At 40.9% G+C, this 19,366-nt stretch overlaps 1 protein-coding gene across 2 annotated transcripts in view; it reads right to left on the bottom strand.

Moving 5' to 3' along the window:
- Positions 1-7,600, bottom strand: part of mafa (v-maf avian musculoaponeurotic fibrosarcoma oncogene homolog a (paralog a)) — a 78,955-nt gene extending 71,355 nt beyond the window's left edge. For both annotated transcript variants that reach the window (XM_018667993.2, XM_018667994.2), the window contains exon 1: positions 6,234-7,600. In XM_018667993.2, coding sequence (XP_018523509.1) covers positions 6,234-7,201 — 968 coding nt within the window. In that variant the 5' untranslated portion in view covers positions 7,202-7,600. The remainder of the gene's footprint in view (positions 1-6,233) is intronic.
- Positions 7,601-19,366: the final 11,766 nt, after the last annotated feature.

Below are 19,366 nucleotides of genomic sequence, written 5' to 3'. Positions count from 1 at the left end.
TGAAAGGAAAGAATGAGGTAAACTTCATGCAGAGGTTAACTTTTAAGAATCAACGAAGTAGTGTTACAACGTTATCGTAATTATAGCGCATTTTGTTTGGCTGACTTCTTGTTTTAAGTAGAGGAACAAGCAAATGAAAAAAAGGTGAAAGCAGATATTTTTTTACTGTGTTTTAATTATTTTGGATTTATCACATCACTTGAGGAATAATGAATAGATTTTTCTCTTTTGGAATTTGGAATTGCTTTGACTCCTCTTGTCATATGTTTTTTGAACCTTAATTAAAGCATAAGCTCGCAACTGACACTGAAAATGACACAGTTTAACACACTCAGTCTGACTCGTGACTTGTTTTGTTGCGTCTTTGCAACACCCAAAATATAATCCTTGCATAATGTGGGTGTAAAAATGAAATTAACTGCTCCGTGTGATCATCAAGGGTGCCACAAACGCTACCAAACAATCCCCATTACACCTCTGTGATTAGTTAAAGTAGTACAAAGGCTGCCTTATTTTTGCCGTCTTTATTTCCAGTTGACAGTGACTCAGTGGCTTTTTCTGTTCAGCCACACGGGGTGAAAAAAGAAAAATGTTTGGCAGCGTGAAACTAAACCTGCCAGGCGTCGGCCAAGTGCCATGTCTGGCCTGTTTACACAATTTAAGGTAACAGTTGTGCTGCATACATGAACACCTTCTGTGTCTTTCAACCTGCCATACATGAGTCATCTACTTGGAGCAAAGTCATGTTTACACTTTAACTAATAATATACTATTTCAATACCAAAAAAAAAAAAAACCCTTCTAAAACACTTCTATGAAAAGTTGCTTTTGACTTAATCGGCTTTTGTTCAAATCCTCACAAACATACTTGCGTAACCAAAAAAAAAAAAAAAAGTGTGTAGCGAGAGTGTAACTAAGACAGTGGTGAAATACAGGAAATGGGTAAAAAAAAAAAAAAAAAAAATTTGGCAGTGAGTAGTCTTGAATTTACTGTGTGCTGTACCGTGTCGGATGTGCATGTACATCTCATTCAGTGAGTTCTGGGCAGAGGAAATGAGCATGAGCTCCCCAGGGCAGGGATTACTCTAATGACTTTGAGAGCAGCCTTGTGTGCCGTAACTTTTGACCTCTGCTCATCCTCTTCTCCAAAAGACGACAAGAGAGAGACACACACACACACACACACACACAGTATGCGTTTTATCTACATGGGCAATAATCGACCTCTCACACACATGCACACGAGCCGGTGTGGAGTTAAGAGATGCAGAATCACACACAAACAGCAACACAGCAGATCCTCTCCAACCCTTTCCTCTGGCACCATCAAAAGCCTGCAAGACTCCTGACCCCCCAACCAGCTCTTGTTTTTTGGGGCTGTCAACTGGCATGCTGCTACTTGAGTGAGCATTGTGCTGCATCTCATGCTGTCAGCCCACATAGCGCCAACGTTCCATATGAGTGCATCATTGGAAGATCGATAGATTTATCACTTACATAACCATTGCGCACTGGTGCCACAGATATAAGGGGAAACATCTTTTGCAAATTAGATCTGTCTTCACGCAAATGTCATTTAGCTTGGAGACTGAAGTATTTGAGTTATACAAATGCCAGAATACAGAGAAAAACAAGGACTATCCTGCTGTGAGACGAAAAGCTGGGGCAAATCTATGCAGGACCATTTATTGTTTGCCTGTGCATTCGTGCTAGTGCTGGTGTGCGTAGGCTGGCAAGTGTGTTTTCATTTCTAGTGTTTGTGTGGTTATTGTGTTTTCAGTTCCAGTGCATGGGCATTAGAGGTTTAACTGATCTCTCCCAATAAGGAAACAATCAAAATAAACAAGCTAAAGAGTCTAACAGGGCAGCCTTAAACATAAACCAAATTTTCATTTCTTACATACCACTCAAAACACATCAAAAAAACCCACTACACAAATGCATGGCCTTCAGAGAAGCAAAGCCTAAATCCTAAGTAAAGAGGAAATTATTTTCTCTTTGTAATGGCAAGCACAGAAACATGTTACTTGGGGGGGGGGGGGTGGGGGGTGTTCAAAAGCAAACAGTTATCCTCTGTGAAGTCATTTAATACATTGTTGTGGTTAATATGAAATATCAAAATATAGCAGCACTACTGCTCCGATCAAATAGATGTAATTAGATAAATTGAGGAAGAAGGAGAGCGGCTTGGCTGTAAATTGCATGGTGTGTGCATGCTAAGACCCAACACTGGCACAGCTGCACGGAGCTGCACTCACGATTTATCATCTCTACATCGCAGGAGCCAGTGGCCCACACCACTATTAATCATCAGCAAAATCATTTAATTCAGCCCAAGCCCGCCTATTGTCTCAGTTTCTCCCCTCACTCTGGGCAAATCAGCCACCACAGCAGCAGCACGCACCTCAGAGGAAATCACACAAAACAGAGTGGGATACAAGTGTTAGGTTAAAACTGTTTTTTTTTCCTTCCTCTTCTTCTCTCTCTTTTTTTTTTTTTTTTTTTTTTTTTTTGACAGGCTATGTAGCACATCATCACTGGCAGATGGTGCAGAAGGTGGCCTTTTTTGTAAATTTAACAAGTTTAAAATTTATATCTACAAAGACTGCTGTTCACAGTGTAAAATAACAGTTGATCACTGACTGCTAACACAATGGCAGTGTGGTAAATTTTTATGAAAGGTGCCCTTTGTGTATGTCCTTTCCTTGCAGCCGTGCACACACAAACTGTGGCTAAGTTGCAAAAAGCTGACAATTCCAGACTGAATCTGTCCTCAGAAACCTTAGTGTTTCTTCAAAGTGTATTTTGGCACATTGGTCTTCCTGTTTCAACAAACAAATTGTTCTGGAACAGTGAAACAAGATGCCCACAAGGCTATTCCTTGTCCCAGAACTTACAAAAGAACTTTTCCTCTTGTGTTTCAGAAAAGTGGCCCTTTTCAGTTGGTGCACCGGCACAGTGAAAAAAGTTATGTTGAAAGACATCAAAATGAGATGTCTGAGCGCTGGCTGAAACGCAAGATTGGGTACAGCAGCGCTGAGCGTCTTTTGTTCACTGCAGGGGCTGACTTACACTGGCACCTTCTCCAGCGCCCCCTCACATGCCTGACATGACTGCGCCCCTCACTGCACCCCCACCACCACCCCCAGCCCCTGTCCGAGAGCATGTAAGCCCCAGACCAACATCCAAACAGGATAAAACGGGGTGAAATTGGGAGAGCCAAACGGTGACATGCAAATGACAGTGAGCACACAGTGTCCAAAAAAACCCACAGACGCAGACAGCGGGCACACTACACACAAACACACATCAGGAAGCGAGTGATGTGAAAAAGGACAAATGGAAGGTGCAAATATGAAAACATGCTTAGCCAGAAGAAATTCACATAGAGATGTCAACTTTTTATGCTGTCATTCAAGGACAATACACACGCTCATATTCATACACACAAGGACACACATGAGCACACACTCTTGCACAGAGAGACAGAGAAAGAGACACACACTAATCACAGGTCACATTTCACAATAAAATGAATAGGATGTAAGTATAATAAATGAAACTGTACTGTATCACAAATGAGGATGTAATTCATGGCCCAAAATTTTTGAAATAGAAAATGCAAGGATAATATTAATTATACACAATGATGCTATTGCAAAGATGATTTAGAGTGGAAGTGATGACACAAAAATGGCAATGAATAAGATTTCATTCTAAGTCCTACGCTTTGTGATCATTATACTATGAAAATAATTTTTCATTCAGTTAATTTGGGGATTTAAAAAAAAAAAATTAAGCCTCTATCAGACAATAGTGTGTCAGAACAAAAGAGCATTTATATGTAGGTCACTGCGTATCAAAATCTTTGTTTGTGGTTTTATCAACTTATCTCTATTAACACCAGACATGAGCCTCCACATTTTTTTACATGCTGCACTCATGCGTCAAAGTGTCTCAACCTGAATTGCGCTTCACTTTTTCCCCCTTTGCTTTACCATTTTTGGGGTGAATTTATGGATAACTTTGTTTTCAAAATCGTGTTTCTGAATCGCTCAGAATGTCCGGTTATTAAATGAGTGTTGGAGGAAAACAAGGGCGTAAACAGCAAACATAAACAAAGATGTAGTGCAGTAATTTCCATCCTGTTTTGATTCTAGTTTCAGTATGTTTTAGTCACAAAAGCAAAAAAATTCTCAGGACAAGTCAAAAGAAAAGTGAGAAACTTATTGAAGACAATTACATACATTTATTGCATATCATTTAATTGTATGAAATAAAAAAAACGAGCACATATGAACATCACATATGGTTAGTGAGTGAAATAATTTTGCACAGCAAAATATATATATATTTATATATACTATATATAAGATGAAAGATTAATTAACATATTTTCAAGATTTATTGGCGAATGATACTCCCTCGTTTTGTACATGCAGGGTGTCAATCCCTGACGATCTAACAATGTCCAGACATTATTGATTATAATAATTGTTATTGCTTTGCGAATATTGAGTTCGCTTAAGACAAAACAGCAGTCTCCCCTGACCTGACGATAAAGTATCAAAACGTTACGATTAAGTCGTAACAGAATGCCAGACTTTATCTTCTTGAGCTGTAGAGAATACTGACTTTTCCTTAACTTCTACATGATAACAGGCGACTTTTCTTTTACGCTGAATTCAGTCCAAAATGTGTCAGTTCGTTGAGGAAACACATTTCCAAAAAGCATGGCAAATCTACTGTTGTTTTGGCTGTGAGAATTTAACTCTCCATCAATACTTTTTTTTTTTAATACATTAAGGAAAGGTGTGGCGGAGACCAGTAAAGCTCTCACACTTCTGTCTGAAGCACATGCTGCAAAAAGCGCTGTTTATGCACTGCACAATACTGCTCATTTTGGAGCCGAGCCAATTCCTCTAAACCAATGTAAAAAAAATACTTTTGTGCAGTAGTCTCCTTATTAATCATCCTAGTAATCTATAGGCTTCAACCTGTAGCACATGTTATCTTTTGCAACTTAGAATATAAAACTTTGTACTTAAATTACGCTTTTAAAATTATTCAAAGGTTGACAAATGCACAATGGAATATCTTTTAAATAACAATATAGGCTTCAAGCAACAGTCTAAACTTCCAGGAAAGGGGGGGGTGAAGTGAAGTCTTTTCTCCCCCCCTCCCACCCCCAACTCGCACCAGGATCCCCGCCGATCAACCTCCATCAGGAATGTATATAGCGCATTCACTGCAGCCTATAATGACAGCCGATGGTGGTGCACTTCAACACAGCTGAAATGCACTTGTATAGATTACAAGAGCGGGGGGTGGGTGGGTCGGGGGTTGTGGCGGGGGAGGGAGAGAGGTGGTGGGAAGTCCTGTCACTTTTTTGTTGCAGTCCCAAAAAAGTGAGGAGGGCCATAAATGAAGAATGAATGCCATGCTGGAGTCATCCGACAAAAAGGACATCTTCAAGCACAGAAAGAAAAAAAAACCATACATGTCCAGCATGCAGGGCAGTTCAATAACACATCTCTTTTAAAAACAATGAATAGTTTGTAATGAATATAGTCTCTTTTTTTGTTGCTCAACACAATAACAAGCAAACGCATGAGATGAGGTGGCGTCAAACGGCAGGCTCGCAATCCTCCAAGTTTGGCAGACAAAAAAAAAGAAAGGTAAAAAAAGACCAACATATTGTCGATGGATGCAGTTTTGACAGGAATCTGTACACTGAATTCAAAGTAAAATGATGAAAAAGGGCAAGTTGATGAACTTCAAGTGAGTATATTCAGTGCTCGCATGCACACTTCGTATACTGCGGCGTAAAGTTGGATCAACTTTCAAAAAAATCATATTTTACTCAAACACTGCAAATCTAATGAACAACGATGAAAAAAATCTTGACAAACAGTCTATGCATAATATACTGAGTATGACAGCAAAAAAAAGTAGATGAAAGTTTTCTGAATATGCCTCTCTCCAAAATTAAACACACGGATGACAGAGCCTTCCAAATCTAGAAACAGTCGCAGACTTGAGCAAACTCAAGTTTGTTTTCAAAAAATGTATAAAATAAAAAAAAAGAATCAAAAAGTTGACAAATTAGTTCTTGGTCTAGTGGGCTTTGCGCCAAATGAAAAAAAATGTTTCATAATGAAAACTTTTTTTTTAAGCGGAGGTGAGTAACTCATCTGATATTCTTTTTTTTTCACGATAATGTCGAGACTCACATGAAAAACTCCGGGGATGAAGGGTTGTTGTCACTGCTGGATCCATTTTCTCTGAAGCCGTTGCTGATGAGCTTCTCATACTTTTCTTTGTACGCGTCCCTCTCCCGGACCAGCCTGGAGATCTCCTGCTTTAGGTGCTCGACCTGCTGCATGAGTTGCGTCTTCTCTCCCTCCAGGACGTGCCGCTGCTGGACCCGCTTGAACCGGCAGGACTGAGCGTAGCCTCTGTTCTTTAGGGTCCTCCTCTTCTGTTTCAATCTGATCACTTCTTCCTTGCTGACCCCCCGTAGCTGCCGGTTGAGCTCCCGCACCGACATGGTCACCAGCTGCTCGTCTGAAAACCGCTCCTCCAAGCGCATGTGTGGGTGATTTGTCCCAGAGGTGCCGTTGTTCTGGACGCCCGGTGCCTGGTGGTGGCTGCTGCTGTGGTGGTGATGGTGGTGGTGGTGGTGTTGCGCTCCGTTCTGAGCGGCTGCCGCAGCGATGACTGCCGACACCACCGCCGCGGCGGACCCCATCTCTTCCCCGGCCATGGTGCCTCCTGCTCCGGCTGCGCCAGCAAACTGCTGGCTCCTTGCGTAGCCATCGAATGACTGGAGCTGGTGACTGCTGTTGATCAGCGCCTCGACTGCGTCTTCGGGGCTGAAGCCCAGCGCCTCTGGATTCAACTGCTGTTGATAACCGGACATCCAGTAGAAATCCTCTATGTGTGTCTTCTGCTCGCTCCCCGAGCCCGGACTGGGCGCCGAGAAGCTTGGGGAAGGGGGCACCGAGCTGCAAGGTGTGCTCATCGGGGTGGAAGACAAGGATCCCCCGGCGATAAGGCGACTGCACTGGCTGATGTTGCGATCGGGCTCCACCGGCTCCTTTTTCACTTCAAACTTCATCAGATCGAAGTCATTAACATATTCCATGGCCAGGGGACTGGTGGGCAGGTCGGAGTTGCTCATTGCCAGCTCTGATGCCATCCTCTTGCTGCTGACAGTCCTCCAAATGGGGTGAAGAGCAGCTGTCAAACTGGGTTGGTTGGGAAGAACGTGAGCCAGTTTGATTTTTGAGCGTTTGTCTTGAAACTGAAAAATTAGGTTTTCAGCGTCCCTTTTGCAGCCGCGGACTTGCAGGCGTGTGAGAGTAGTTTTTCTTTGCAGAGTCTATTGCACAGACACACCAGTGCCGCGCGCACGAGTAGCGGAGTCCTTTTTCAGCATATGAAATTCGGCGGTTTTGTATTTCAAACATTTAACACTTTACGATTTCTTCATGAATACATTGCGCAAGCGGAGAGGGAGAAGAGCCGAGAGTAAAGGGAGTAAATGCAGCCTCGCACGTTATAAGCCGCTGACTGGTGGGGCGATTTTTTAGAGGGATCACACAGATGAGTTTAAGAGCATTGCTGCCCTGACGTCAGGCTGGAATGGGAAATTGACTCGGACGAAGAGCCAATAGGGTCGCACACTGAGAGAGCTAATTAACATATTAGTAACCTACAGAAACAAAACTTTTCTCAACTGTCAAAGGCCATCAGCTGACTGTCAGCTGGGACACAACCCCTTAACTCTTTGTCTACTACAGCCGTAATTTGAATCTCCGTTTTTATATGGAGCGACAATTTCTACCAGTTTGATTTATTTTGATCTTAGTGGAATGAAATGAAGCGTGCGCGCTGTAAAATTCTTTAACATCAGTACACGAGTCCTAATGCAAAGCACTTAGTGAAAAGAGAGAACACATAAATAGACAGATGATAGATAGATAGATGGATAGATAGATAGATAGATAGATAGATAGATGTTTACATCTCTAATATAGACATAAGTGTATCATAACTCTGCTTCTAATGAGAACATTTAACTATTTGCTTATGCAGGCTACTTAATATTATATTTTTGAATATATTTGACATTTTTAATGCAGCATATTAAATTAAGTTCGCATCTGCAAGAAAAAAAAACTTCAACTTATTCATGTCATATCTGATAATTCTGTCATTTTGTAGCATAAATAACTACATAAAACGTACGTGTCATATACTGACGATGTTGAGAGGTAACTTAAGAGACAACTGACCAAAAATATGAAAGGTGGATTGAGGAGATTTGTCATGCCTTTGGCACCATTATAAAACTCAACACTGCCACCTTTTGGACACGCCAGTGCATGGGGTTCCCCTCTCAGTCACTGTAATAGGCCATGCACATTTCAAACAAAGAATGTTTACTATAAAGGGATGAAGAACATGCTGTTTCCAAAACACACACATACAGATGAAGTCTATCTTTATCTTCATTATTTTTTTAAGGATAAGATGCCAGATACTCCCCATGACTTCCAAGGAAGTTATGTAAGAAAATCAAACCCACACTGCGAGGAAGAAGGCATGTCAATGGAAGTGAATGCCAGTGAACCCAGTGTTCCATCCAAACTGATATTATGTCGTATACAGCCATAAAACTCACTTTATCTGAGCGCTGCCCCGGGTGTTACAGTGGAGTCATATAAACCACTCATACTTGTACTTTGCCCTTTAGCTCAGTTCAGAGGTCTGCTGCTTTTAATTGACCTGTGTACAACAGTAACATAGGGCAGTCTTGGTATTCCTGCTTCCCATATTATTGTGTGTACTGTCTAGTTAAGTGGCCATAATGGGTTTATCCATGTAGATCAAATAGGTTTTCTTTTGGCACTGTGGAGTTTATATGAATATTTCCTTTTGGTTGGGGTGCACATGGACCATTGTGGTGCTTTTTTTTTTTAAAAAAAAAAAACAACTCTTATTTTATATGTTAACAGAACAGGCAACTTAGTTCGGTGCTGGTGTGAAGTGATAATGATACATATATAGTGAACTGGCTTGTGAGTGTAACTATGATTGAGTTCCTGATAAAGAAGCACATATTGCTAATTTAGTCTAATACATGAACCTGAATTCATCAGCAAGGATAATATTACAGTGGGATTTATACCCTCAAGTTTGAGTCCCCCATTGCATCTGCATTAATGGCAGAATGCAATTAACTGATGACACATGGCAGTTTACTCATTCAATAATAATGCAATTTGTTTGGGAAAAGAGTGATGTAAGCTGTACTAAGGCCTGGCCCGTCGGAGTGTTGATTTCTTGTGGCCTATTTTGACATGGTGCTGACAAATAACCATTTCTTTCCTGTGACAAAAGCCTATAATCATAGTCTCTCTCTCTCTCTCTCCAAGCCTATGATCTCATCATTGCAACGATGTGTATTTTTAGATTCCTGGGTGCACACTATTTAATGATAGGCCAAATCAGTCACGTCCCTGCTGCCAAAAAAGCTATGGAAGATGATCCTGACAACCAGCCAGACATTTTCATAACCATAAGGAGTTAGACACTTCCCTATGGGGTGTCCATAACTGTAGCTCAGATTGTGTCTTTCTGTTTTCTCTATTTGAAATTTAGTGGAATATTTTGTCTGTCTGCATTTTGTTTGTCTACATGGTGTCACAGTTGCTGTTGTAAATCCACAAACCCTACCTACAGACTCTATATGTCAGCGTCTTAATAATGAAATATTGATCACAACGAAGACACAACTGTGAAAAATGGAATGTAATGTTTGCTACTGTTACTTGTGTAGAGGAAAGAGTTGGCAGTCAGCTTATGAAAAACACAGAAATGAAGTTAACCCAACACACAAGCATCATTGGCAGTTACTAAATGGTCTAGTATAGGGATAAATGGATGCATCTGCTTGCGAGTTAACACAGCGCTGTGCGTGTGGCTCAAACAAACTCAGATAGAACCCTATTGTTTCTATTTCCATTCTGTTGCCTTGTCATCTGTTTGGGCTTACCTGTTCATGGGAAGGCACAGCAGTGGCCCATTCCCTGGGGTATGGCCACAGCAGAGCGAGACTAATACACAAACGAAGGGAGAGCTCATTAGTCATGACAGAAGAAAGTGGCGGACCTAATTTAGCAGCTTTTGTGCCTTTGAAGTTATTGATGATGCAGAGCTGAGGGAGATGTACGTGGAGAGAGATCGGACCGCTGTGAAGAGAACTTATCAAAACAGGAAGGAAGAAGTTCACACGATGAGGTGGAAGAGCAACATAGGTGCTGTGAAACATTACAATATCATTGAAGGGATTGATCCCTTTTTTTTAGGCTTTTCGGTATTTGTAAAACGAGAGATTTTTGAAACCATAGCAACCACATGAAACAGAGGTGTGTGGTTGGTAGAGCGCAGAGGCATACATTTTCAGTGTGTTCAAAATTGCTGTGTCAAATATTGGACTAACAAAAGGCAAATTATCATCTGGCACTGAATTTAGATTTGTATAACATCCTCAAGAGTTACTGTGGAGCAGCTTATTGTTATTAAAACCTCTTTAAAATAGGCCATTAACCCTTTGGGATTACAGAAGGCATTATGTACATTTCTTGTTAGTGTGATGTTGCTTTGACACAACAAGATAACTTCTGGTTTTGTTTTGCAATGGTGTATGGTCAGTTTAAGGTGTTTGTACTTTCTGGACAGCCTCTAGTCAATTTATTGACATAAATAGTGTATTGTAGGTAGAGGCTTTTAAAGTGACCAGAGCTAAGCTTTAATGTCACTCCTTGTGCACCTAACAGACGTCTGATCTGTCCACAAAAGCTCAAGGTTGTCTTACCACGAAAGTGTTTGACAGTCTCTTTTTGAGGCACACAGCACAACGCACAGTTTCCATAAGTTGGCAAACCCACAGTGCTTAGTACTGTGGCAATAAATCGCCAAAGACAGTGCAATTGTGCATCATGAAAAAGAGAGACAGAGAGGGATGAAACACAGAAGGACCTGGCAAGATGATATTGCCTTTTAATTATGACACATGTTGTTATCCAGCACTATGAATGTGCACTTGTTTGTCCTATGTTGGCAGGATGGTGACTTCCAAATATTCGCTTTGGTTCAAACAGGAAGCAAACAACAAATACTTCAGTTCAAGCAAACACTCCACACTGTCAGGACAGTACGTCAAATACATTAAACAATTCCACATACAATTTCCATTGTGCTGAGTGCTTGTCTATAGTCACACGTAACTTATTTTAAGTTTTTCGACATATGCAGGACATCTGTCAGTAGCTTGCTGCAATCTTCTCAGAAAATAATGACTAAATATAAATAAATTCTCAGCAATAATGTGAGGAGTGTCATTTTGAGCATTTCAATCTGAACTCCACTTTCTGGGGAGCAATAGAGGTGACTGAGTGGAAAGAGCAGAGATCAGTGAGGTGTTTGTTGTATGTCTGTCAGGCTGTGTGTATTTGAGTGTGTGTGTTTGTGTGGTGGTGATGGTTGCTCAGTTCCAGACAAGGCTCGATAAGGCCATCTAATCAGCCTCTTTGCATTCCAACACTTTTATAAGCCGCCCCCAACCTGAGCCTATTACTGTATCCATGTCAGCACTGGTGAATACCTGAAAGCTGATAGCACCTGCAAACACACAGGTGACATAGGTGAAAGAATGGAGTCACATAGTTTTTTAATATGACATAAACACTTTTTTTGAGCACTGCTTTTAAGTTTTAAATGAGGAAGACAACAACACCACCAGTGCTTTACATCTCTACTAACATGAAGAACCGGCATTGCTCCGGGGCAATGCAATTTCATCAACAGTTTAGTGAGAACAACAAAGCTGGAATATCAATTTTCACCCCACCAGCAGAATGTGGGCACAGCCATGTCATAATTACCTTAATCCATTAGTCAGAAGGAGGGTGAGGCTGAGAAGGGTGCGACAGAGGACAGAGCAGACAAAACAAGGTCAGGAGGAGAGCAGATCCGTAGTCTGAGGTGGATCTTGGATGGCCTCTCTGACACTGGTGGAAAGTATTTGGTAGCCCACAGCTACAGTGGGCTTTGTGTGACTGGAGAACTCTTGCTTATGACCCCAGGCAAGTATCAGCTCTGTGGCTTGATGGCAGGGGACCAGCAGTAAACCAGTGAATGTGTTACAGTGCTGTGAACAGCAGAGTCACACATGTTTTCTAGACTGTCTCAGTGTCACATGGCCCAGGGTGACACAGCGTTTTGAGGTTTAATCTCTCATATTCATTCCCCTTCCCCTTCCAACTGAATATTTGTCAAGTTAAATAACATGGTTGCTAATTAATACTGTGTGGCCCATAAATGTAGGCTATACTCTGCTCACCACATGTAGAGTAATCGAAGAAGACTGGTCAATATTGCACAAGAGTTGGCAGAGTGGCTTGCATATTAGCCATAATTACATTCACATGAATGTAATGTATTGGTTTACTGTCACGTGTAAGGTTAATGTGTAATTTATTGACATATTAACTGTTAGATAGCTTTCCAGGGTTATCTCCTTTGGACATCCACAATGCTTTCACACGACTTTCATCTTTAAGTCTGTGTGTGTGTGTGTGTGTGTGTGTGTGTGTGTGTGTGTGTGTGCTAGTGTTCGTGTGTTGGTGCATGCATTTCTACGTATGTGTGTGTGTGTGGTGTGTGGTGTGTGTTTTTTGAGTTCTGATATGACTTAATGTTAAAACAAATACCTACGGTACAATGACAGTTTTCCACTAGACTAAACGTAAATGTGCTTTACATAAAATATTCAGGCAGTTCTGAGAAACCAGAGTCATTCTGAGAGACATATTTTGCATCAGGAACCATTAAAAAGTATTTTTACTTTCATCAGTGTTTGCATTTACTGTTTTAGAAGTAAGTATCTGGTATTTTAGAGTACAGTCAGGACCAAAATATTGGTGAAGTAATGCAATTTAAACACAATATGGCCACAAACTGCCTTAAATTTACTAACACAGGCTTAACAAACATTTAAAAAAGTACTTTGTTGCAGGGATCCTACATGCATTAAACTATATATGCATTCATGCCATTCATGCATTACGTTATCTATACAGGGCTAACAGGAATTGCAGCGCTGTTTGCAGGAATTGTCACCTCCTGCACAAGTCTCTGGCAAGTTTCTAGCACCCATCCCCCCCACCCACAGCCGCTCCTGTGCCCTCAAGCTACTGCAGCCTGGAATTGACACTAACAATAAAGTATAATTTTCACAATTACAGAGAGTTTGCAAGCTCATTAGAGCAGAGATCCAGTAGAAATATCAGAAAACAAGACCTTTCAGCCTCCCTCGCTTAGATGGCTTATAACACTCTGTCATCTGTTGTTGAACAGATGATGGTGGTAGTGGTAGAAGATAACGCACCACCTCATACTGAATATTATATCTAACCACAAGAACCCATATAAATAAACAGACAGTTGCATTGGCTCCAGTGATTTGGTTTTGTTGTTTTTTAACTCATGGATTTCTACTTCATCCATGGTGTTTTCCCATTCACTCATCATTTGTTGTTGTACATGGTCATTACACTGAACTTAATGAGAGCATCTTTCCATTGTGTTCAACACAGTGTTTGTCAAATATGCCAATACAGACTATTGACTTAGTGAAGATATACAGGAGCAATGGCTGTCTGCCTACACCAAACCACAGTTTGATAGGAGCCAGAGAATTTCTAGATGGGCAAACACAATCTGTCAAGGAGCCTCAAGTCCTTTTCCTTCTCATACATCAGAGAATGCAGTCTTAGATAATTTAGAGAAGTAATAACTTTCTTTTTTCTGTTTGTCAGACAAATGGCCACTCAGTGATGGAGAACAGATGGATGTCTCATGTTCGTCTGATCATGGATCTCTCCAGTCACAGCGAGCATGTACATCACCCCCACGCTAACAAGTAAATAGAAACACACAATCAGACACAATGACACAAACTCATTCCCAAATGCATACATGCTTACAGAAATGCACATAGAGGGACACACGTGCGCATGCTCATTGCCTAATGAGAGATTTTCTGACCTTTCTTCATGTACCCCTGGAGAATATTGATGAATCCCCTTTTAAAAATAACTCTCGCCTTGTAGGGTCATTAAATGATTTACAGTTATTTCACCAACACATAATTATTACATTTATTATGTTGGACTGTACAGGGTTGGGCCATTGTGGTGGAGGGTGGACCTTTTAACACACAATAGAGGCGATTAAAAGTTTATTTTTCGCGAATACACTTTACTCATGTTCCACTCTGGAGTAAACATCACAAGAAACAGTTTACAGCTTTTAGCCACTATAAAACTAAACCTTTAGCATTTATGGTGCATTGTCTGATGAGTGAAAGAAAACCTTTTAGAGGAGAAGGAGAGAACACAAAGTTTTAGTAAGGGCTGGGAATAATCATATTTAACTTTCTCTCTCATTATGTCCTGGTCCTGAATTTCAACCATTTCTAACTGCAGGATTTGAAATGACATTTAAGTCTTTTATTATCATATAGTCTAAACCTTTAAGACAAAAACCTTTGTCACAATGAAACGTGAGTGGATGAATTTTGTCCCCTCTCAGATCATTCCTATTATCCATGTCAAATCAGACATAATCTAACTCAGTGAGCTAAGTAATCACAGTTAATGTCACATTTGCTCTTATGGCAAAAAGACTAATCGCCACATTCAGATTGCAAGGTTATGGAATTATCTTAATCAGAGCCGTCTCTGACCTGCAAATGTGCATCACTTGCTTCACTGTGCTACAAATACCAGAACCAATACTATTCATGGCCTTTGTGTATTTGAATCCTGCAGTCTGGATCTGCTCTTAATAATGATATCTTCTCTTGTTGCTGGTTAAAATGTCATCTGACTGTGATTGTGAGCATGGCCCTTCAAATGCTCCCAGTGGGTGAGGCGCTTAATGTTTATGTGAGCCCTGCGTTCAGCACCCGGCATTAAAAACCCGACTGAAGCCCAAATGAAGATGATTTAAATGAACTCATTTGAGGAACATTTAATTACCATTGGAGCGTAATTGAATGTTTCTCTGAAGTGCTGAGTGATTCCTAATGAAATGAGAAAGACCGGGGAGATACTGACTAGGCTGAGCACAGAGGCTGTGATAGTTGGGCATGTTCTCCTCAGCCTACAGGATGGATAAAAAGATCAGAGAAGCATCTGCCGGACAAATAAATCCATCACTGCTAAATTATCCTCCAGATGGAAAAAAAAAGCTTAAAAAAAACAAAGCTTAGTGATGGGTTTACTTAGATGAGTAAGGGGTAAGACAGTATTTACAGGGCAGGTGTGCTGCTTGGCCAGTAAAAGCCCCCCTCATCTGGACACTTGTTGTTGAGCTAAGGCTGCTATTGGCCCCGGCCACTCCAGTGTGCATATTTCTCAGCCTTTGGAGATCCCCTCATTGCAACATCCTCACACCTGCACCATCTATTACAGGGAATCTCTTTCTCCCACTGCTCTTTAAGTATGTATTTGTGCATGTGTCTGAGAGGAAGAGAGAGACAGTGAGTGCCTCCACATGTGTATGCAAGTAAATATGTGTCAGTCTTTACGAGTGGTAGGAGAAGCAGCAGCTGCTCTCCCTGTGGCTCTCTCAGTGTCTGGAAGCCCAAAGGCCTCAAGGCAGAATATGCCAAACAAAGCTACCTTTTAGCTTCTTGTAAGCTTGGAGCAAACTGTCAAAACAAAGATACAGATAGAGTATTTTGTTTTCTGTTGCTTCCTCACTTGTCCCTCCTGTCTCTGTTGAACTTTTCTGAGAGTAGCCTAGCTAGTCTTCGTTTGTCAAAGTCCATTTTGTATTTGTAACAGGGCTTCGGTGTAAAGCAAACGGAAGCTGGTTGGTTAAATGCTGGTGACGCTATTATAAGGTTAAATCTAGAGTATACAAGCCTGCAGTCTGTATGGTGAGAGCATTTCCTGTAGAACAATGAGTCTCCAAGCTTGTCTGACAGAGACAGACACAGAGGGAGATAGGGGAGAGAGTGACTGAGGGATAGAGAAGCAGAAAGACAGAGAGACTGTCAATGAACAACGTGTGCATTTACATCTACTGCTTGGCAACGAATCTGATAAAGTTCAAATTTCTTTAATGGCAAACGTGACACGCAACAACTGCTCTGAGTCACTGTGGTGATACACATGCACACGCACTCTGCGTGTAAACTTGAGCTCGTCAAGTTGTCAAGTAATAAAAAAGAAGGTTGTCGTTATTACTAAGATCTTTCTAGAACTTTTTCAAATGCAACCACAACCTGTATTCACCAACTCAGACACAGATCTGTGAACACGATGGCAAGCACAAGCTCTACAGCGCACTTGACACACTGTACATTAATGCAAAGGGGATATGACTAAACTGAAAATCATCTACCTACTAATGTCTATATATTTGCATGCTTGCCAACCTCAAGAAAATAACAAATTGTCAGATACACTTGTGAATCCATCGGTGACCTTATTTTTCTCCAGCAAATGTGAGCAATACTGAACAGAGTTGTTGTTGAGAAAAATCCAGCTGCAGAAATGTGCTCAAATGTTTGTGTAAATCCCATGTACGCCCATTTTTATTTTTATTTTTTATTTTGCTGAGCCCAGTCCTAATTATGAAGATACTGTCTGCTCACAGAGGACTTGTTTTTGTCTGAAACATGGGAAAGTGTGTACTATCACCCCAACAGCTTGGACTCTGGCCAACCATTGATCCACAGTAGCCTACCTTACTCCATGCAGAGTAAACGATGAAAGAGAGGATATTTAGAATATGTCAGATATAGTCACAGTAATATTTGCAACAGTTTGTGTGCAAAGATTTGATTCACTTTTGTAAATATGAGTAGCCAACAACAGTGCGATTTATGACTGACCAAATTAAGAGCTCTGAGGCCAACCACAGATTAATGTTCAGTACAGGTTAGAAGGCAGAGAACTTACCATCATTATTTCTACCTTACATGTATCTTAAGTCAGTAGCTCTGTTGTAGCTGTAAGAAACAGATCTCTGAGGCTACGCGAGGCAGGTCTGGATATGACATGTGTGTATCAGGTATTACTTCAGTAGAATTATGGCAGGTATTCAACTTCTTGTCAGCACACACGCATCTATCTCCTGACCTTACACATGCCGTGCTACACATCACTTGGAGACACTCATATGTATAAATTGGCAAACACTTAGACACAAGTATACTATGCATTTATACAACAAGAATTAGCTTAATTCTCAAGATAGACGTCACATGGTTGTCGTACATTCAGACCAGTCAGACCAGTCAGTCAAATGACTCTCTGTGCTGGATGCTCTTCCCATGGAGACACAGGGACTAAATTGGCTAATAAAAGCCCATAATCTAAATTGTGGTCTGTGACTCCAGAGCTCTGGCGTTGGAGTGCACATGGACAATGACACCCAGTAGTCAGAACACATCCTCTAACCAGGCTGACATTCCAAATAGCAATTACAGCACCGGGCCCACCAATCCAGACCAGAACACCTACTCACATAAAACAATGGGCATCACTGTTCGCACACAAGGGCAACCCTCTCTGGACCCTCTTCATTCCTCTGTCCCCTACTCCCCCTCTTTTCCTGGTCCAATCTTGTTATTAATCTTAACTCATTCATTAGAGAAATTCTCAGTCATTGCATGTTCTCACATTAATGTAATGGCCATGACAACAGGTCAAGTCCTGGTAATGTGTTTGCTCTCAGGGAAGACTCGACTGGAATGGATGTGAATTGGTTGAATGGAGAAAGTAACTCTACAATGATTTGTCCTCAGCTCCACCACATGTGCATGATTCGTTGTGTTTGCTTTTGGTTTTCTGAGTTCCAACAGAGATAACAGAAGGCACATCTGTCTACTCTTAGTAGCATCTGTCAGAGGTCCTGGTTGATAGAGTCCTGTTAAATATCAAAGTATTTGGTATAAAAGTGTGAAGTTGGGATGTTAAATAATATGGAGACATAGCATTGTAGCTTTTTTGTCAAAACAAATTTTCCAGTTCATATGTGCTTGGACTAACTTTCCCGACAATTCCCAGACATATTCCATTAATTTTCTCAGTTTCTTTAAGACACATAAAACTAGAAAAAGTCAGCGGTGTCCAAATGCTTGTATTTCATACACACGGCCATTATTCACACCACATAATTATGTGTTAATGGCCTGCGCTGCAATTTTGTGAGCAAAATCTGGTTTGTAAATTAGTGTGAGATGAAATATCCCAGATGTAATGGAAATAACATTAGTCCTACTGAAGTCTTTAGAAATGCTTTTGTACCTTTTCTCTGAAAACCATACATGTTAACCAGACATAGCACCATTAGCAGCCATCTTTGATTGCTGATTATTACTAATTTCACAGGGTGTAGATTTATATATATATATATATATATATATATATATGAACATATTAAGCTGTCAGAGAATGTAACAGATGATGACATTATGAGGCTGATGTGCTCTCTATTAACTGGGCAATGTCTAACCTGCTCTGATCAATACAGATCACTAAGTAAAATGATTTGGCAAGTGCTCGGCCACAAACAAAGTGAAAAATGCAACAAAGCAAACATCTATCCCACTCCTCAAGTTGCATTGCATCACAAATTGATGGAAGAAGTCATGTTTGCCACAAGCGTGTTTGTTGGTGGCTGCTTTTCAAACCATCTGCAGCAAAGCTAGCTCACTGCTGGGCCGTGCAAGAACCAAGTCTTGTGCAACGCTCCCTCAAAAGAACATTTGTTCACCATCTGTGACTGCTGCTCCCACTCCATGCAGAGCTGAAGCAAAGATGCAGCACTCCTCACTTTCTTACAATGCAGAACATGTTGCCACTGGATTTTTCTAACCTTCTGCCTCCCACAAAAAAAAAAAAAAAAAAAAAAAAAGAAGAAGAAGAAAACTCTAAATCAAATCTTTCAAAGACAGTGAATCACCACACTTCTCTGGGATCATGAAAACATAATCACTGCATAAATTAAACCCCCATTTTTTTTCATCGTCAAGACCCCTGGCCAGTAGAGTATGTTTTGATGACAGCTATGTGTTTCCTGTTAAGCCCCATTCAGGCTGCAGCTGGCTGTTAAAGGCATTAGTCCTGGCTGGAAATATTGCAAGGGTGCCAGGTAGACTCACATGTCCACACACAGATCACAGACAAACCTCAGCTACAGAATGGCAGGAGACCACTACATTTTATTAATATGCACATGATTGATTAAATGAGTGATTAAATGCCTGGTGGACCTC

Source organism: Lates calcarifer, linkage group LG2 (genome assembly GCF_001640805.2).
Source record: "Lates calcarifer isolate ASB-BC8 linkage group LG2, TLL_Latcal_v3, whole genome shotgun sequence".
Taxonomy (NCBI): domain Eukaryota; kingdom Metazoa; phylum Chordata; class Actinopteri; family Centropomidae; genus Lates; species Lates calcarifer.
This window is presented reverse-complemented; position numbering and strand designations above follow the sequence as displayed.